At 44.5% G+C, this 19,646-nt stretch overlaps 1 protein-coding gene across 3 annotated transcripts in view; it reads left to right on the top strand.

Moving 5' to 3' along the window:
* Positions 1-19,646, top strand: part of LOC126533982 (uncharacterized) — a 47,084-nt gene that overhangs the window by 13,456 nt on the left and 13,982 nt on the right. For 2 of the 3 annotated variants that reach the window (XM_050181199.3, XM_055072525.2), the window contains exons 2-5: positions 884-1,039; positions 7,441-7,601; positions 9,072-9,151; positions 14,789-14,875. In XM_050181199.3, the coding sequence (XP_050037156.2) occupies positions 932-1,039; positions 7,441-7,601; positions 9,072-9,151; positions 14,789-14,875 (436 nt within the window). In that variant the 5' untranslated portion in view covers positions 884-931. The remainder of the gene's footprint in view (positions 1-883; positions 1,040-7,440; positions 7,602-9,071; positions 9,152-14,788; positions 14,876-19,646) is intronic. The other variant, XM_055072526.2, reaches the window with a different exon arrangement.

Consider the following 19,646-nt stretch of genomic DNA (forward strand, 5'->3'; position numbering starts at 1 on the left):
TTTTCTCTACTATCGGTATGGGTAGGCACCCGCCGAGAGGAATTTTTCTAGTACCGAACGGGAGTGCCTGGTGTTAGTTTAGACAGTTGCCAAATTGCCAGTTGACACACACACACACACACACACACACACACACACACACACACACACACACACACACACACACACACACACACACACACACACACACACACACACACACACGCACACGCACGCACACGCACGCACGCACGCACACGCACACGCACACACACACACACACACGCACGCACACGCAAGCACGCACACACACACACACACACACACACACACACACACACACACACACACACACACACACACACACACGCGCGCGCGCGCGCACGCGCGTACACATAGTGATTAGGCAAGCAAACACGCTTCTTGAACAATGTTTGGAGCGTGTCCAGCTGCAATCTATGGGAAAGCATAGGGTTATCTACGTGGTGAATGCCTCCCTATTGACCCGCTCTAAGAATGTCGTGTTTGGCAAAGTACGATGAGATATTTCAGACATTTACTAAAGCACGAAACACTTTTTAAATTATTTATGTTATTGTAAGCTTATATAAAAATGTAAATTTACAGCATACGCAAAATTGTTCACGCACACTTCATTAAAGCAGAGCTTCGTTGTATGGAGGTGTAGCGTTTGGTTTCTACCACATCCAAAGCGGGCAACAGTGCTTTAAAGGTATGCCAGAAACCTCCCGCTGCTCAACTTTCGAATTCAATTTTTCCCTTCCTGTAGCTGAAATGTCTGTACCATTATGAATACTCCCAATATGCGCTTTTCTTTAAGAAGAACCTTAAAAGCTTATATAAGAAATATCCGGCTTCTAATCACTGTCCTACTGTCATGCAGGTCAATCTGAGTGTGTTTCAAGGGAGACATCCATAAAGCTGCTTCAAAATGGACAAGGCTACGCTTTCGCTGACCATTCTGTGTGCCGCCTGGCTTGCTACTGGTGTAGTAAACACGGCTAGACACGCCGCCGAAGAAGAGTTAGATGGGTGGAGCGTAAGTACTGAGTTATTGCTTTTTTTTTTGGATATGAGGCAAATAAATTAAAACACAAAATTATAATATACGTTTTGCTTAGGGAAGAATAAAACGATTTCGCCCTTGAACGAAACTGTATGTACAAGTTGCGAACTTGAACAGTCTTGCTATACACAGAGGTTACCGCAGTGTACGAGCCTGCAAAACTTATTCAAGTACACGCCTGTCGCTTTGTAAATGGTTTCACGAATTTACAAGGCATATTGCATAGTGTCTCACGGAAGTAGCTGACAATGATATACGTAAAACGTGTAGCCCGTGCCGAAGTCTTCAAGGAGTTATGGATGTGTAGAACAGTAATAGAAATAGCTAGAAATCCATGGAGACGCCTGATTCACTAAAGTAATCTGCTACGAGGGCCGTTCCAAAAATATTTACCCTGACCCGCATTCTGTGGGTTCAGGAGCACGTATGTTGGCCTATTTATTTCTCTTTACCTACATAGCTGTCGACGAGACCCCCACACTTCTGCCATCAATTTACGTCGCTGCAGTGATGATACCACTATCGTAGAAGTCCTCAAGTTGGCCTAGCAGCCACGACATGACTTTGGCGATGAGCGCGTCATCATCGGCAGACTGCCTGCTGTAGAAGGAGCGGGACGCCTTTTGGGAGCATGCGAAACCTGCTGATTTTGATGGCTGCTTTCAATTTCGGCAGCACGTTATCCTAGTAGGTTCCCGTTTCGGCGGTACCAGTGACTTTCTGCAGAAAATCTGTCGTCAACCCTCGGCTGTGTACGTCATGTGTCCGTGTTTAATGCATCGGCACTTGGGATTTCGCCTTCAAGTCGTCTTAGCGATAACATAAAGGACCCTGGGATTTTTATCTCTCGCTTTCTTTCCATTCTTTATCGTTTTGCGAATACAAGTCCATGACTCACCTGATTATTACAAGCATGGACTTTCCTTGCATACCTTATTTTCTAATGATTACTGAATATGCAGCGTGCGACGAACGCATACACCGGTGCATGGTAGCAATATGTGCGAGCCTTTCCAATTCCTACGCAAAGCGTCAAATATAATTCTTAGTTTTCCTAGATTAGCTATAATTCTTATTAGGCGTGCATGTGATCACCGCTGGTTACAGCCGAGAGACGTGCACGCGTGTTCTCAAGAAACAGCGCTGTCACATCCAACATTTATTGTGTGTGAATTATGCAAGCTGCATACAATCCAGGTGAATGATGAGAGTTATCGCGCGCATGCATGAATGCTTTTGCAACGCCTCCCCCAAGCCCCCTTGCACAACGATGTTGATTCTAACGATTCCAGCACATCCTTGACGCGTCTTACACGCCACGGATTTATGCAACTTTTGCAGTGCCACGCTTAGAAAAAAAGAAACGCCTTTCTTAAACACCGTCATACTGCAAAAGCTTTCAGTGCGTCGTGTGACATTTATTGCGCAAATTAACCGAGAAAATGGAAATCTGCGAACACATATCTTTCGGCCAGCAGCATCGCGGAACAAGTGCCGCTGTCAATCCCGCTTGGTCGGTTGGTTCCTGCGGCGTGTTGCCGTGGCCGCGAAGTGTTGGCTTCTCCGCAATGCAGTGGAGCAAGTTTTGACCATTTGATGGCACTCGGCGAACAGTGACACTAGAAGAATCGCTGAAGGTGGCGTGAGCGGTGTGCAAAACACAATGTCGCAACTGTGTCTCCCCAAAGGGAGCCTGTTGCCACGCCGCGAGCGTGGGTCAACAGAGTGGAGCAGATGAGACGGTGGTGCGTGAGACGAGAGGGCATCAAGCAACGCCTCGTCATCAACGCGACGCCACGGGGCGAGACGGGTTGTCATCGACGAGTGGCGCAACACACCGCACCGTCCCAGAGGGGACGCTCATAACATCCATCCATCCATCCATCCATCCATCCATCCATCCATCCATCCAATCGTCTCCCTCTCGCTAGACGTGGCGTGGGCTATCTCTCTCTCTCACCTCCACTCTCCACTGTGCTTAGCTGCTGCGCGCGCCTGCTGGCCTTGGTGGCCGCCGCTGCTTCTTCGTCTCTCGTCGCGCAGGGCGTCGGTGGCATGTGGCGTTGGCAACTGCAGGCTGCTGCTGCTTGCTGGCTCGGGCTGCGCGAACCCCTATGGAGCATTACTCGCAGCGCAAAACTCGAAGGACCGCTTAGCGGCACTCAATTGTGCATTAATGCTTTCGAATTCACAACTCATAAAAAGTGATTAGGTGTCCTCGGATTGTTTTTCTTGGTCATAATAGTAAATATATGTTGCGTCTGGTGCAACCAAATTTGCAACAAAGTCATCTGGTCTTCTTAAGGGGGAACGCGGTCTTCGCATAGCAGGAAATGTCAAAAAATCGTTTTTTTGAAAATCCTAGTTTCAGTTTCTATAACTCCTTTTCTAACTGATTACGAAATAACACTGCTGAAAACCACATAGAAGTGCTGTAAAAATTTGATGAATCAGTAAAATTGGCGAAAAAGTTTGTCGGAATCATGAAAGAACAATGTTATTCACGCCTCATTATCTCCGGAACGGTGCAAACGAGCGGCGCCATCTTAGTCTCGTCAGTATGCGCATTTTTCTGTCTTCAAACCTGCGCTTCATATATCTCCTCGATACAGAAACGAGCGCACAAAAACCAAATAATTGGAGGTCGTTCCGGAGTCTCCAATTGGCCGCGCCCGTCACGTGACTCCAGCGTAGTTCGCCATTGTTCCGGCGTTGGCTCCGTAGTGGTGTCGTTTTCTCGGCTCTTTGCGGCATTTGCATGTCGGGAGCTCTAGACAGTCTCGTAATCTCGACGAATGTCAAAACTGCGCTACGCAGACATCGCAGTAGCGTGGCCGATCCCTTCGTTTGTGGAACATCATAGACCCACGGATAAGCATTTCGAGCATCGGTGACGCGGACTTCGCGACCGAGCTTCGCGCACGGAATCGTCGGACATGCGACTAAGCCTTTCCGTACTACGTGTTCCGGAATTCCCAACCATCGCGCATGCAATCCTCGGACCCTCGCTTAAGTATTTCGTACACCGGCGCCTCTGACTGCGCGACTAAGCACATAGAGCGTCAACTCCTCGAGCCAATGGCTAGGCATTTCGCGCATCGGCATTGCGGACTCGTGCGAAGGCATATCTCGTAATCTTGCAAAGGCGCGTAATCTCGTAATAATAGCTATCATAACACCCATTCATAAAGAAAACCTCATAGCTCTGTTCGCTAGACTCCTGTAGCCAGGCACACTCACCTGGCTGCAGAAATGAGGCATCGTACAAGGTGGGAAGCGCCTAGCAGCTGTACTGCTGCCTATCTATAAGTGGCTCTCTGATCCCAAGCCCGACAACTATTGTCAAAGGAAGATGACCCGGATGGCTGCCGAGAGCCTTGATTCAGTAACATGGGCGATTCTGCCAAAAGGAAAAAAAAAAGCCTCACTGATTGCACTGGAGACTGCTATCAATGAGGCAGTCTACAGGTAGAACACTGGAACTATATTCGTGCTCACACAGAGCTCTGCACTTTTTTTTTGGCCTGAAACCCAGGCACGATGCTCTTTGTAGAGCCGCAGTAAAGAACGCCATACTAAGAAAGGTGAACGAAGGCGCACCAGGTCAGGTGCCACATGTCTAAGAAGTCCCACATCACAAAACACACCAAAGTCTACAAATGTAGTGCATTTTAGAGCACTCACGAGACTGTGAAACTTTGAGAGTCGTTTTCTCAAAACCGTTATTTTTTGCCTTCCTGCTCAGTTTCCTGAGCAGATTTCTTTGTTATCATTTAGCCTATTTTACTGCTTTTTGTCACGTTTCTTAGGATACTGTGCAGGACGTGACATTCTTGCTTTTTTATCTTGATTTTTTATAAATTTATAAGGCGGGTATTTCTTCACCCAAAACGCGTGCTTGGTGTGACGGCAACATAAGGAAATTACGTTAGAAAAATTTTGTGTTGGGAAAGAAGGGCAAGAACGTCACGACCTTCAGCACGCGCTTAGCTATGCATTGTGTTTTAGGATCCGTAGGCCCTCCAGAAAGTTAAAAGGATAAAATTCTGTTGTATAAAACATTCGCAAGGTATCATTTTAGAACTTTTTTGGAGCCATCAAGGAGACGTTCTAAATATGTGTGCCAATGTTCATCGAAATCCATAAAGAAACAAGGAAGTAGATTTTTAATGCCACGTCTCCCCTTAAGGCACGAGGTCAAAGGTTCACGACTGTAGGTCGTGTTTGTGAATAGCGGAAGGCAAGTGAGAAAACCAAAGCACTGGCACGTTTCACATGGGCAGATGTTCCTGATTATTATTTTATATAGACTCTACTGCTCGTAACCTTTTCAGCGATTTGTTCAATTGTTATACGGCGTTCTTCTGATAGGGCCGCTTCCAAGTCGTTAACACCTGTGTCAATAATGGTTGCGCAAGGTCGACTGAGAATCGGACGCGTTCTGACTCAGTTCCGTCAGCATTTAAATTGCCGACGGCAGCGTTTAAAATGTCATACGACAGTGCATCCGTATCATGGACCGTACTCATTTCGTGAAAAATTTTTTAAGGCGTGTTGCACTTAAGAGAAGTCTAGCAACTGCTCGGTCCCGGTTTGCCAGTGGCTCCATCCTCCCGCTTTCCTCAGCCTTCTGACCTGTAAAACTGAAATATCCGCTAGGAAAGGGCGGAATGCCTTTTTCTAACTTGAGATTCACGTGCAGTACTGTGTGAAATTTCCTTTATTCACTCCAAAGTGAAGTGGGTTAGGAGAAATCTTTATTGAAAAACCCTTGCATGTCACTGAGAACGCTGAGAAATTGGTGCGCTAGATGTGAATAAGCTAAAACTAGTCATGACTTTTTTGCACCAATCTAGTTTATTAAATTGAGCGCCAAAGCCAACGTGTATTTTGTGACAAACGGCAAGGAAAACTTCGTAGTAGTAATACGCAGAAAGCACTTCTGTATTGAAAAGAAGCAAACTTTGGTTTCAACGTTCACTCAGGGATAATTGAACTCAGATGAGATGAAATTTGGTACAGATAATGGCAAACAAACACCGTAGTCTATTAGCTGTATTTGCGTGCCTTTAGCAGGTACATCTGATTTTTGGTGTAAAAGTTTCGCCCAGAATTTGCTTGAAAAATGACAACCTGAAGGCTATTAGGTGCGCATTCTGAAGGATATTACGAAAATTGAGTCGTTAACTTTAACTTGCTTTAAAAAAATATCAATGGCGACAAAAGTGCATTGTGAGGTAACACAGCCATCAGACAGCTGAAATTGTTAAGTCAGCTTGTCAGCTCTGACTGATTTGTCAAGTGTGCTCACCGAGCCTACAAAAAGAAGAAAACAGAAGTAAAATAGATGTGTGCGCTTAATTCGAGAGAGCACCGGTGGTCAAAATGGCCAATGCATATTTCAATGCATATATGCTACCCAGTAAAGTGATAGCCACTCAGGTATCTCAGGGCTGGCATATGGCGGCGAACTGTCTGTCATTCGAGCGGTAAACCACAGCCTGGATGAACGAGAGAAAGAAAACACTAGTAAAGTGTACACATATTATAAACGAACATGACATTTTGTAATAAGGGCATTTTTATTATTAGATATTTCAAATAAAGTGCTCATGCGGAGTTGAAATAGTACATATAGCGTAGCCGCTAAGGCTTTTTTTCAAGTAGAAAAAAAATTAAAGGTCCTAATCTTTCAATGAACATTGTTTTTTTATTGCTTGCTGGGCACTAGAGCGGTGAGAATCGACATTGAATTAGTTTTTGTTTTCATTCGTTTAGTGCAAATGACGTTGTGTCGGGGTGAAGGAAGACCTTCGAGATAAACTTGGGAACTATTGTAGCCAAATACCACATTTCCCACGCCCCTGTAGCGTGCGGTTGGGCTTCACGGGAGTGCTACATTCGGAAAACGGCAACAATCTTTTTAACATATATTCTGATGCGCTCCTTGCAATCCCTCTGCCTACAATTTCGCTGTATCTTTGCGTTTTTGTATACCGAAAGTCACTTAGCCCTCATTTACATTTTCAAGACTCTATCGTATGAATAATTGCCGCTGGTTGAGTCGGTTCACATTTCTTTTGGGGGAAAAGACACGAAACCACCTGAAGAACGACCACGTGACACTCTTTCCTGTCCGGCCGTTTCACACATGCTTTCACCACTTTTCCAATGTAAGATTGCCCGTACTGTGAAGCAGTTTAGGCGTGCATGAATTACAGAATGAAATGCAAGTAGAAAACGAGCAAAATGAATTTCAAGCTCTGTGTCCATAGAAAAAGTCCATACTCAGTTCAAGCACGTGCACTGAAATATCCAGTTATCTCACTGTGAATTAGTGATGCCAAGTAAACCACGTTTTTCGTCTTGCTCAGTTTTTACAAACTGGAGTGACTCTACATGTCATCGCAAGGAATTACGATCCGTTGGGAAATAATATATCGGACTGCCTAACAACCACGACCATCCACAAGAACAACAAGACCCACACAGCGAAACAAATTGTGAAGTTCTGGAATCACGCGGCCAGCAAATGGTAAGGCACTACTCAAGATACATTCATGGAAGAGCCACCCAAACTACGTGCGCTCATTGAACATGGGCTTCCATGTTCCTTAAATTTAAAAGAATGTTCTACCATCTCCTCACACGGAACCGTTCATAGTGGTGTGATGATGGGCCGACACACTGTTAGCTCAAGGTTTGTTTCTTTTTAAAATTAACAAGAAGCAGTGGGGATTCACTGATAGTGTGACACGTAGAATGCGTAAGAAATAGACTCTGAGAGAAAAGAACCTTGCGCTAATGAGTGAAAAGACTGGGAAATATGTATGCATATAACGGTGAGGGGCTCGCGAAAGCACGGGGCACATGGACCGCAACGCCAAGCCGATTGTACCTACAATGGTGCATTTCATTCAGGTGGGTGTGCACCTAAAGCATGTTTAAAGTGGCGCCATCCCTTTCGAAATTACTGACGGAAATTCGGCATCAACATGTTCAATGAGCAAGCCAATAGTGCATTAAACAAAGTAACAGCAAGCGATATCTCATTGTAGTAGCGTGCGCCGGTGAAAGAGCAAATTTCAGCCGTAAAAATTCATACCTGGCTTAAGTTTGCGTACGTTGACGGGGATAGGAGATCGAGAAATCCGCGAAGGTGAGTCAGGCATTCTAAACATGGTCAAGTGAGCAGTGAAGATGAGCCTTAGAGTGGTCGCCCTGGGAAAGCCGGGGCTGAAGACGAGCAACAGCACATCAATTAGAATGCTTGAAATAACGAACAGTGCAGTTCGGCAGATGATTGAAACGTGCTGTTTCTCGTTGCACTGAAACTCTTCTGAAGCCTAATTGCTCGTTTCACGATACGAGAACGCCACAAATACTGCTGTTGCATCAGGACAATGCACGCCCTCACACTTCTCGCTCACATGCGGAGAAAACTGACAGAATGGGAATAGAAGTGTTTGCGCAGCAGCCCCAAATGTAATCAAATGTGAGGTCAGCGATGCGAGGCACCAGAGACGATCTGTGCTGCAGTTGGTCACTGTCATGACAAGGCTGCTGCCGAGTGCTGTCGGAAAGGAATTTCAGGTTTCCGGATTGGTGGTAAACGTTTAGGCAGAGAGATGGAGACAACGTACAAATATGGACAAAAGTCTGAACAATAGTGCGAAAGTTTCGGCTTGGGTAATGTAGCATGACTCATTGTGTAAAGTTGTTGCTTATTGCTTTCAGGCTGACTCGCGAATTGTGACATGAGTAAAGGATGCATGCAAAATGAGACAACGGGTTGCCTTTGAATTTTTGCTAAATGAGTAAGGGCGGGTTCTATCAAAATAATTTTGTTGTCAGCCACCACGCCGAAAATGCTGTTCTCAAGAAAGATACTGCTGTGAACAAAAATGTCATATGTTCTGTGTGGAAAGAATGACTGCGATTTTTTTATGTAATAACGACAAGGAGTAATGTTTTAGAAATATTCTTTCTTATTTCATTTTTTCAGGATGTCCATTAAACAGGGTTTAGCAGCATTTAGTAACGAGGAAGGAATGTACAACCTCGTGAGAACAACTGAAGGCTCAGGTAAGCAAAGATATAAATAACCTCTCACGTTATCATTGCCAATGCAGACTCTCACCAATACACTATAATGTTTCAACCCAAAAAGTTTTGTCAACAAGGTGTGCTTGTTAGATACATATCGTATCACCTTTTATACGTTTTCAAATTGTTTGTAAACAGTTAAGGTAATAGCAAACATTCTGTTATGAAGCGTTCTTGGTCATGGACACTGTCTTCTCAGGTATCGAATTCGTAGCTGAAGCATGGCAAATATTTGCTGGAAAAGCATTATTGTGGACTATTACTACTACCAGATTGCTGCTGCATGGAAACCGTGTTTCTTCAGAAAAATTTCTTTATCGACGGTTACAGCGAAGGAACACTTAGCAGAATTCAGCTTTCCGTCTCCTTCCTTTTATTTTCATGTACTGAAAATGGCTTTATTATCAGTAGCTTATTTCGTGCCAGCCGTCAACTACGCAGTGACGGCTGGCATATTAGACAACACTAAGGCTATCAAAGTTATCATTGTGGATTGCCATAGAATAATTATGATCACATAGAGTTTTTTAGAGCACGCATATATCTAAGTCAGCCAAAGCTACTGCTTACAGTGCGTAAAAATACGGTTTCTTTTTACGTTGTTTACTAACTGCACACCAACGGGAAAACGGGGACTGGTGGCCACGTTCGCGACCTTTTGTTATTGGGCAATATATTGACACGTGTGCTTATCTTTATCGGGCAACCACGTTTCGCCGCCTAACAAATGTAATCGCATAGCGTGGGACGCGCCTGCATGTATCCGAAGTTTCTGGAAAGTTATCGATGCTTCTATCCGCTGTCTGTTGTCGCCGAACCTTATGTTATCTGATTTCATCGCGTGACGCGAATGGTGTAGAACTTTGTGGAAGGCACGCGGGTCCGAACGATTAGTCTGGAACATTCGACGACTGCTCTATAAAAGCCGACGCGCTTGACCCGCTGATCAGATTCCCGACGATCGCCGACCGTGTTCGCCGCTATCGTAGTGCTATAAGTGTAGCCTGTTTTTGTGGGCACAGGTTCGCCCAATAAAAGCTAGTCTTGTATTCCACCGTATTGCTGCTTTCTTCACCGTCGCTACCACGTGACAATATTACCTAAGTAATGAAATTAAAAAAAAATTAGTGATTGATCTGCATGTTAATTCACTTCTTGCGACAACAGTCGGCTCACAAAGCGGACGCCGCCATATTGTCGAACGAAAATTCTTTGCCGTGCCCGGAACGTCATCTCCTTCCAATAAGGTAGTGAATGGTGTGGCCTCCTAAATACATGCTCACACGCCACCTATTTAGGCGCACAGGACGCCGCCCATGTTACCACGAGCAGTTGTTGCGCAGCGGCTCAACGGTTTGCGCATTTCGCTCTCAGGTGCGCAGTAGTTTCGTTCGTCGTGGTGTCGCAGGTCCTTTCTTTTTTTTGGATACTCGCCGAGGGCGAAACTGCACAAAGGAGGGGGCCTGATCACAATGACTCTACCATGGCAACAGGTGTAACGGAAAGACGGAAGCAACAAACACCGTTTCAAACTTCAATCCCCTCAGAAAACTCACGTTTACATGACTGGAGCGTTTCGCATCACAGGTGGGTAGAGGACCCCTAGCTGATGCATTAGCATGCAATGAAAGCGAAGGCCTTTGTTACGTAAAGTGAATGCCATTAGGCCCGAGCCGCAGTGATCACTTAGCGCTCAATGGTGGTGAAAAAAAAAAAAAATGCGCCGGCCACCTAGCAAGCCGAATAACGCTTTCAATTGCTGAGCACTGTGAGTGGAGAAGCTGACCGTCTTCTCATGTTTGTTGTGTTAAAAAAGCAAACAATGTTCTCTCGCCTAAACATAGTGACGAAGATGTGATATCGCGGGCTGGGTTAGCATGCTGATGCTACACTTTGTCTTATCGTGCCAACGCACGGTATGCAAAGCACACATAAGGGGTGCCTTTCATGGCCTGCGACGATCGAATTGTCGAGATCAAATTAATGTCAATTTTCGCGAATACTGAAGAACAGAATATACTGAAACAATACGTTTACAGTTCCGCATGTACGTGACTTTAGGCCCAAGATTATCACTTCAACTATTTGCTTCAAATATTATTTTTTTTGTTCATAGCGCGAATGCGACAACGCACAAAAGTACGAGATGATAGGCGTGTATAAAAAGGCATTCAGGAATTTCACGCAATAAAGGCACGATATAATTATGAGACACGCCATAATAAGGGACACCGAATTAATTTCGACCTCCTGAGCTCATTTACCATGCGCTCAATGAGCGGTACACTGGCGTTTCTGCATTTTGGCCTCATCGAAATGCGTCCAGCGTGGCCGGGACTTGATCTTGAACCCTAGTACTAAGCAGTACAACATTAAAGCCAGTATGCCATTACGTAGTATCTCTGGTGTTGATTAGCAATTAGGTGTGTGGTTATCAGAAAGAGGTACATACACAAATGCTGAATACCAACTGAATTTTGTTGGGCAAAGAATGAATATAAAGGAACATACAAGAGGCTGATATGAGAGGTCAGATTGTGTTTTTCGTAAATTTTTTAGCTGTTTTTTCGCCACACACGTGTTTTCAATATGTTGCTGGTGGTTATTGGACCTGCCGATTTCGCCTCAGTTGTGTGATCCCGTGTTCGATAACTCTGTTCCCTGTATTGCCACGTAGTAGTGACGGTGCAAACTGTGAATGACGAAACTAGCTTTTGACTGTACGGACTTTTACCAACAAATACAGGGGCACTCAAAGAACAACGATAGTTGCGAACACAGTCGGCGATTGTCGAAATCATTGTCAGCGGGTCAAGCGCTTCGGCTTTTAAACATCAGCGACCGAAAGTTCCAGAGTAATCGCTGTTACCCGCGCAGTTTCCAGATCATGCAAGGTTCGGCGAGGACATACACAGTAGAGAGAGTAAAGATAACGTTCGCGTAAGTTCTATATGAGCTCTTCTTGCGCTAAGCGATAACTTTTAGGTTGTTAGCGGGTGAAACGGAGTCCCCGAGAAAAAAGATAGGTGCACGTGTCAGTATACGTTCTTTGATCGGTAATACTTCGTAGTCAGCACTTGTATTTGTACCTCCCCAACTAAACACACACCCGTCTTCCAGCGCTTCGATACCTTGCGTTGCATTCAAGCCATGTCAATCACTCCAGTGTGTACAGTCGGTTATCTAAAAAGGCGGCTGCTGAAGCGCAGCGAAGTAAATGACCATTTTGTGAGACTGGATAGTAAGTCTCTCAATCGTGTCATTGTTTTTTCAAGCCCGCGCATGTTACAATGGTACATTTCATACAGGCTTTACAGCTGGATAGTATTAGCTGATTCTTCGTACGTCGTGATTATAGAATGTCGCTGGAGCTCCCCGTTATTAACCGCCATGATGTGGTGATGTTACATAAAAAAACAAAAACAAACGTTGATGAAGACTTCTCAGGATTGTGTCGAACATGGGACGCTCACATGCGGATATTCGCAGCCGTCTACCACAATCTGGGCAATGAAGTCGGCGCAGCCGAGATAACGCCACCAAGACATTTATTTATTGGTTTTAGTGGTATACTGTATATTGCCATAAGAAGCAGATGTATCCGATACATATACAAAATGGCTAAAGCACATGCGCTATCCAGGATATCATCGGTTCGGCGTTCCAGTCTTACACGTGAACTGGCACTGAAACTGTCATACAGACAGTCATATATAGTAGTTGCTGAATGAATGAGTTCTGGGGCTTTACGTGCCAAAACCACAATTTTATTACGACGAACGCCGTAGTGGGAGACTCCCGATTAATTCTGACCATCAGGGGCTATTTAACGGGCCCCCAATTGACAGGCCCTGTCGTTTCTTGCACTTCGCCCCCATCGAAATGGTACCCCCGATGTCTGGATTTGATCCCGCGAACTCCTGCTTAGCATCTGAACACCATAGCCGCTAAGCCACAGCGGCGGGTGAGAATAGACACCGAAACTCTATGAGTAGCCGTAGGGTAAAGAGAATCAAACCTCTACGAGTTGGCATGGTATACAGTTTGCTACGGTGGCATATGGTGCCTTTGAAGTTCCTACAAACAGTCCTTTTTTCATTGTGCAAAACATTTAATTAGCTGAAAGGACGACCGTTTATTTTATTATGTCCTCCACAAATAAAGGCTCATTACGATCCTCGTTTGTAGAGAATAAAATAAAGGGAAATACAAGTACAAACTCACGAGACAAGAGAGAGAGAGAGAGAAAGAAAACGGCAAAGGAAAGACAGGGTGGTTAACCAGAGATTGTCTCTTGTTGGCTACCCTGTACCGGAGGAGGGGCAAAAGGATGCAATAAGTGCGAGAGAAAAAGAATAAACAATCAAAAATTAAAATAAGAAAATGAGACAAACTTTGTGGCGCGCCTGTAAGGTGCACGAGAATATAACAATATACCAGCAAAAAATTGAAAGAATTCTCGCACAACTAGCTACAACAACAAAAAATAAAAGCCCCAAGTTAACAAAAAAAAGAGATAATTTCAGTTGATATGCGGAGATTTTCCAAAATGTCATCACGCGAAACTGCGTAAGGGCTCCTGAATACTACAGTACGGAATGCGTCGCTGAATTTGCCTTTAAAGTGTCAAAGTTGCCCAAAACGGCAAGAGAGAGATAAGAATACAGGAAGGCGGGGATGTTAACCAGTCAATAGTCTGGTTGGCTACCCTACACTGGGGGAAGGGAGAAGGGGAAGAGAAAGAAGGGAGAGAGAAGGTGTAGGTACGTGTACGGATAGCATTTCAGTTAAAGTCGCTCGAGCAAACCAGAAGTTCTGAGAAAACACCAAAACGGCAAGCTTTCTCGAGCTTCGTAGAGCTTAGATTCTGGGTTCTGCGTTTGGATGCAGTAACGAAGACGGTATATTCTTGTGGCTGGGGGTCAGCAGGTTAGCTCCTTTGCTTGATTCATACATTCCTCAGTGGCTGGTGAATGCAGGTGAGGCTAGGGCCAGCGCTGAGTAACTGGAAGGAAATCGCGAAAGGTACGCCCCTGGTTAGCTTGCTGTCCCTTATGTTATTTTAACGGGGTCACAACTTGTTAACCTGATGCCAGGAAGACAGTGTCCAAGACAGTCCCCGTATATTTATACGTCGACGACATCTGTATCTAATTTTTGGATTATACCCCAGAGGTCAACTCTCTCTGCGCAGGGAGTTTCAGTGCGCTTCGAATACTGTAGCCACATCCTAAAATGCGCGCTAGCTCGATCAGCAGCCGTTTCTGTGAGAACAAAGTAAAGTAGCCCATAATCTGACTGTATTGAACATCTCAAAGTAGTGCAGAATGCGAGATGACGCCCCTATACATAGGGTAAAACATGATGGCCTCGTCATTGAATTCTATGACAGCCAACATCGTTTTTATCACCCCCACCAACTTGTACCATAGTTTAGAGGGCACTAGTTTTCACAATGGACAGTTTTCTCGCAAGTTCGCTTCTTACCGGTTTGAGTCTAGGCAGCACTCGGTACACCGCATGGCGTTATAAAGTTGTTTTCCTGCTGCTGTGCTCAATTGCACACAGGCAGACTTTTTGTGAGTTAAGATGTTTATGGATTCTTCTTTTTTTTAGCTGGTCCGAAAATGTGGTACAATTTTTTGCACACGAGGAAATCCTGCTGCGTGATGGAGGTCGGCTACTTGGGAAGTAAGCGGACAGGTGAGTTAATAAAAAGTATTCTGCTTTTTTTTTCTTATCGGGCGAGGTAATGTGCTCCTCCAGCTTGAACCGGTGTAACCACTAACCGCTTAAACCTCAAACACAGTGGCCACTAGAAACTAGATCCCGCCAGCCTAGACGATGGACACGCTAAAACAAAATACATATGCGCTGTTGAGGAATACTTGGGAACATGTACTATCGTGAGCAGTATGAGCGCGTACACAAGAGCGCGTGTCAGATATCCTCGAACCCTGCTATGAGCTATACGTGGTGGCCTTCGTCGAAAACAAAGTGGAAAGGAGGACGCTGTTGTAAAAACTTTTGGCACTCCCACCGTGCGCCGCTTTATACAAAGTGCGGAACTTCGCATCGCCAGCGCACATTGATAAAGCTGTTTGATACTGCGGTTACTGATAACTTTGTGCACCGAAGCGTGCCCAATAGCAGCACCGTTTTGAAGGGCAAACAATCGAGGACTACTTCCCTGGTAAATCTGTCCGTCTGTCAGGAACGCGCCACACAATGTGCTCCATAAGATATACATCAGGTCCAACGAGGGTATATCTGAAAATACCTTACGCTAAACGCAGGAACGGGCGCCTAGGATCTCCATTCTAAAAAAAAAAGAAATAGAATAATTGAAAAAAGATGACTCGCTGTAAGTTACTGTGCACGCAACCGTCTTATCGGCTATCGGCGGCCAGTGAAATGCCGTAAGCTGTCGTTTTCGACAAACGGAAACGCGGTGGGAGTGCCAACGGTTAGCGGAAGAGCGCCCTTCTTTCCCCTCTGTTTTCGGTAGCGCCACCTGCGTATCGCTCTAACACGGTTTCCAAGCTATTGCTTATTGCTCACGATAGTACATTCCAGTTTATGCAGACATTCGGCCTCTAATCGTTCTGTCGTAAGAAAAAATTGGCAATTTTCATGAAATCTTACATTTCAAACTTCAAACACATTAGACGAAAGCTTTGGACCTTAAGAAATAAGCACCTCGAGGTGCGTGGCGTACACGTACAGTCACCCGCAAAAGTTTACGGGGCACGGGTTTCACGACAAATTCGGATTCCTGCTCTGTTAAGGCGCATCACTTCTCTTTTATTGGATCACAGTGTAGTTCGCAAGAACTGCTACGGATCAGCGCTTTCAATTAGAGGCTACGTGGACAGGGTTCGCGGAAATTTGGCTCTTTCTCAAATCCCGCGTCTCGTGAGCTTTTGCGGATGACTGTACATATGTGTAGAATTGTTCGAGGAGACAACGTTCATTAAGTGTTCTTTTATTTGAGCTTGACTAACTGTATATTTTTTGAAAGCACAAGCAGTGAAAAATTCCAGTCATCAATAGAAGGCCGAGTCCTGGGTCTCCTGCTTTGTGTTTCGCACATAATAATCTTGGTATTTGCTAATCCCATCGAAGATGAAACAGAGACCAGATAATTTGCTGATAAGTGCGATATTTCTAGACACGGTGTTTCGGGGTATTATCACGATTAATTCAACGGACGAACAATGTTCTTGACCAATCGTGCTTTTTAAAAAGAGATAGTTCGTGTCCTAAATATTAAGATAGCAAAGTCAAATTCTGTATTCCGAAGCATTGACCACAAACTATAAATACATAAAAACATTAATTTGTACACACAAGTTATGATCCCCACAATTTTGAGAAACTTAACGCTGCTAACATCCGCCATATGCTAAAAGTCTGTCATGATATCTTCAGATAAGCAACACTTTTGCTCTCGCGTTTCCGATCTGTTTCTTCATGCAAAAAGAACAGCATGCTCATTATTCCAGGTGCTTGATTACCATCTGTCATTAATTACACATGAGGCATCAAGTATGTATGCATCATTGGGGAACCCGCCGTGGTTGCTCAGCGGCTGTAGTGTTGGGCTGCTGAGCACGAGGTCGCGGGATCGCATCCCGGCCTCAGCGGCTGCATTTCGATGGCGGCGAGAGCACCCGTGTACTTAGATTTAGGTGCACGTTAAAGAACCCCAGATGGTGAAAATTTCCGGAGTCCTCCACTTCGGCGTGCCTCATAGTCAGAAAGTGGTTTTGGCACGTAAAACCCCATAATTTAATTTTTTTTTGCATCATTGGGGATCCAACATATGTCGCCAACAACTACTAAAGCAGACTGCATTCACCTTGCGCAATCTGATATGAAGCAAAACAAAATGCTCGGCGAGTTGGAATTGGCAGGCGCAGACTACTGATGTACAGAAAATAAGGATGACAGCTGCAGAAGAAAGAGGTACAACGCTTAGATTTTGTATACATAGTTCGTGCTATGCCGCTTTTCGTGTCAGTTTTCAGCATGAATACTTAGTGAGTAAAAGACCGCTGGAAGAATAAAGGAACTTGAAGAGCAAGTTTGTTTTTATTCACAACAACATAATTCCTACAGAGCAGTAACCGAAGAATGCAGGGTTAAAATAAAAGCGTTTTTTTCTATTTGAATCCATAGGAAAACTGACAATGAAAGTATTAGGAGTGCAAATTGCGGCCGGTGGGAGCTGAAACCACAATCGCCGCAGGATGCATACGATTCTTTACGAAGTGAGAGAGGATCGCAATGATAAGGATATGCGCTCTAGGGCCACTGGACCGATAAACGATAATTCTAGACATACAGCACCAGTGACGCATATGACTACACCCGACAGAAAATACTGTTTGTTCTATAGGAATGCCTGCTCGATACAAGCACAATTCAGCTGTGACTATAAAGATTGTAATAGCTACTGCCAAAATATTACTAAAGAAAGGATTTTTACTAAGTGTTCTGGCGAAATTAAAAATTCGACTGAATTTCAAGGAGATGTTGGCCAAAAGCGCGTGATCACGTTCGTGAGTTCTATGTAGATTACCTAGATTACCAGTTTTAGTTTTTGAAGAAGAAACGAAAAAATGTAATTCATTTGATGCTTCGGTTCCTATTTCGCAAAACTGACAGAAGTGCGACTGACGCCTGAAAGAAAAAAGGCGTGGCAGTGGAATGTACATGAATTCACAAAACTAATTTACGAACAAATTTTCGCGTAAGCCAAGTTGAAGTTGTTCACGAAGCGGTAAAGCTGTCGTTAGAGCTATTTCGTCATAATATCTATCACAAAAAGGGGCCACTGCGGTTGCTGGGTGATACGAAAGCTACGGTGATGAAGTACCAGAGGTTGCATTAGGCTATTTACAACGCCAGAATTGTCGCAAAAAAGATGTGGCTAGGAGGAAGTGCTAAGACAGGTGCAGATTACTCTTCACATCACGTCGCATCCCTTCAATTCCTCAAAGACCATTCTAGGGGCTATTGCATAAGGGGTGGTTAGAAAACTGCCACATGATGTGAGACAGTCAAATATCTCATCAGCTACATTCTTCAGAAAAGTTGATGGACAAGGCATTGAAGCGACTTGGTGGAAAAGGCCGTTCTATGCTGATGCTACGTCTGAAAAAAAAAAAAAAACACGACGTGGAAAATTTAGCAGTACAACCGGGTGGGCGTAACACTTGAAGTGCATGGCCGGTGCGATGATATATGAGTGCCTGGGGCGAGATAATAGCTGGGCGACTGAGGCAGCTGTAAAAGAATTCGTGGAACAAAGGCAGTGTGGCAATACGATGGAGAAGAGAAAGACTCGACGACCTGGATTCGGCCCTTAATGATGGCACGCCGACCTTGTATTGATAAGTGGAATGAACGAATCTAGCGGTACGGTTTTGTACTGCTTCTAGAGCGTTGAGGAAAACGAGAACAAGGTAAAAGCACGAGCTAAGGTCTCGACAAGTGGACTTGTCTTTTTCAAGGCGACATATGCTTTGCTCAGCATGGTGTTTATATATAGGCAGAGTTCTTCTAAAGGGCAGAAGGGGTAAGGTGGGTGGATGGGGCAACGACTGAAGTTGTGTTAGCGGCGAGTGTGTAGAATTGAGGATAAATGATTACTGTTCACAAGGCTGGCGACACGGCCGTGTGTCAGCCGGCGTGTCAACGGCCGTGTGCAGAGCACGCCTCTATTATCTGCTTCACTGGAGGTCGTGGGTTATTGTGTCTCTAAAAGCGATAATAAAAGGAGCGGCACAGAACGGTGCTCGTGAAAAAGAAAAATATCTGAAATGGACTATATATATATATATATATATATATATATATATATAAGAATAAAAGGAAAGAAAGGGAGGAAAAGACTAAGCAACCCAACTGTTATTGCCTATAGCTTGAAATTTAGCATAGCGAATAGATTCTAAAGCTTTCTTTGCATCGCATTCGCCGATTGGTTGCAATGTCTTGAACTTATGCATAAGGAACGATTCTCTGTATTTTTTTTTCTCGTTCAGAAGGGAAATTTGACTAAGATGTAGAGTTTAGTTCATCAAAGTTATTGGTTGGTTGAAATGCTCGGCGACGGCTTTGGGAAGCTTTTGAGCTGTGTCCGCGCTATGTCCGCTTAACCTGGCGTTCCTTGATTATCCTGTTTCGCCAATATATTGTTTGTTACAGAGGGAACATTCAAGCATATAAATCCCATTCAAACTTGTACAAGTAAACATAGTTTTCACTTCCTGTGTATAATTATTGGTGGTGCTCTCAATTTTAATGTCATTTCGTAGGTACCTACAGGTTTGCACCTGGGACGACAAGATCATTTTATTACGGGGGGAATGACGTTGGCTGACTATTGCATGCACTAAAATGTCTTTAATGTTTCTATTGCAGCAATAGGTAACTAACCCTTCGTACTTCCGGGAACGCTTTTCTCAAA

Source organism: Dermacentor andersoni, chromosome 7 (genome assembly GCF_023375885.2).
Source record: "Dermacentor andersoni chromosome 7, qqDerAnde1_hic_scaffold, whole genome shotgun sequence".
NCBI classification, from domain to species: Eukaryota; Metazoa; Arthropoda; class Arachnida; order Ixodida; family Ixodidae; genus Dermacentor; species Dermacentor andersoni.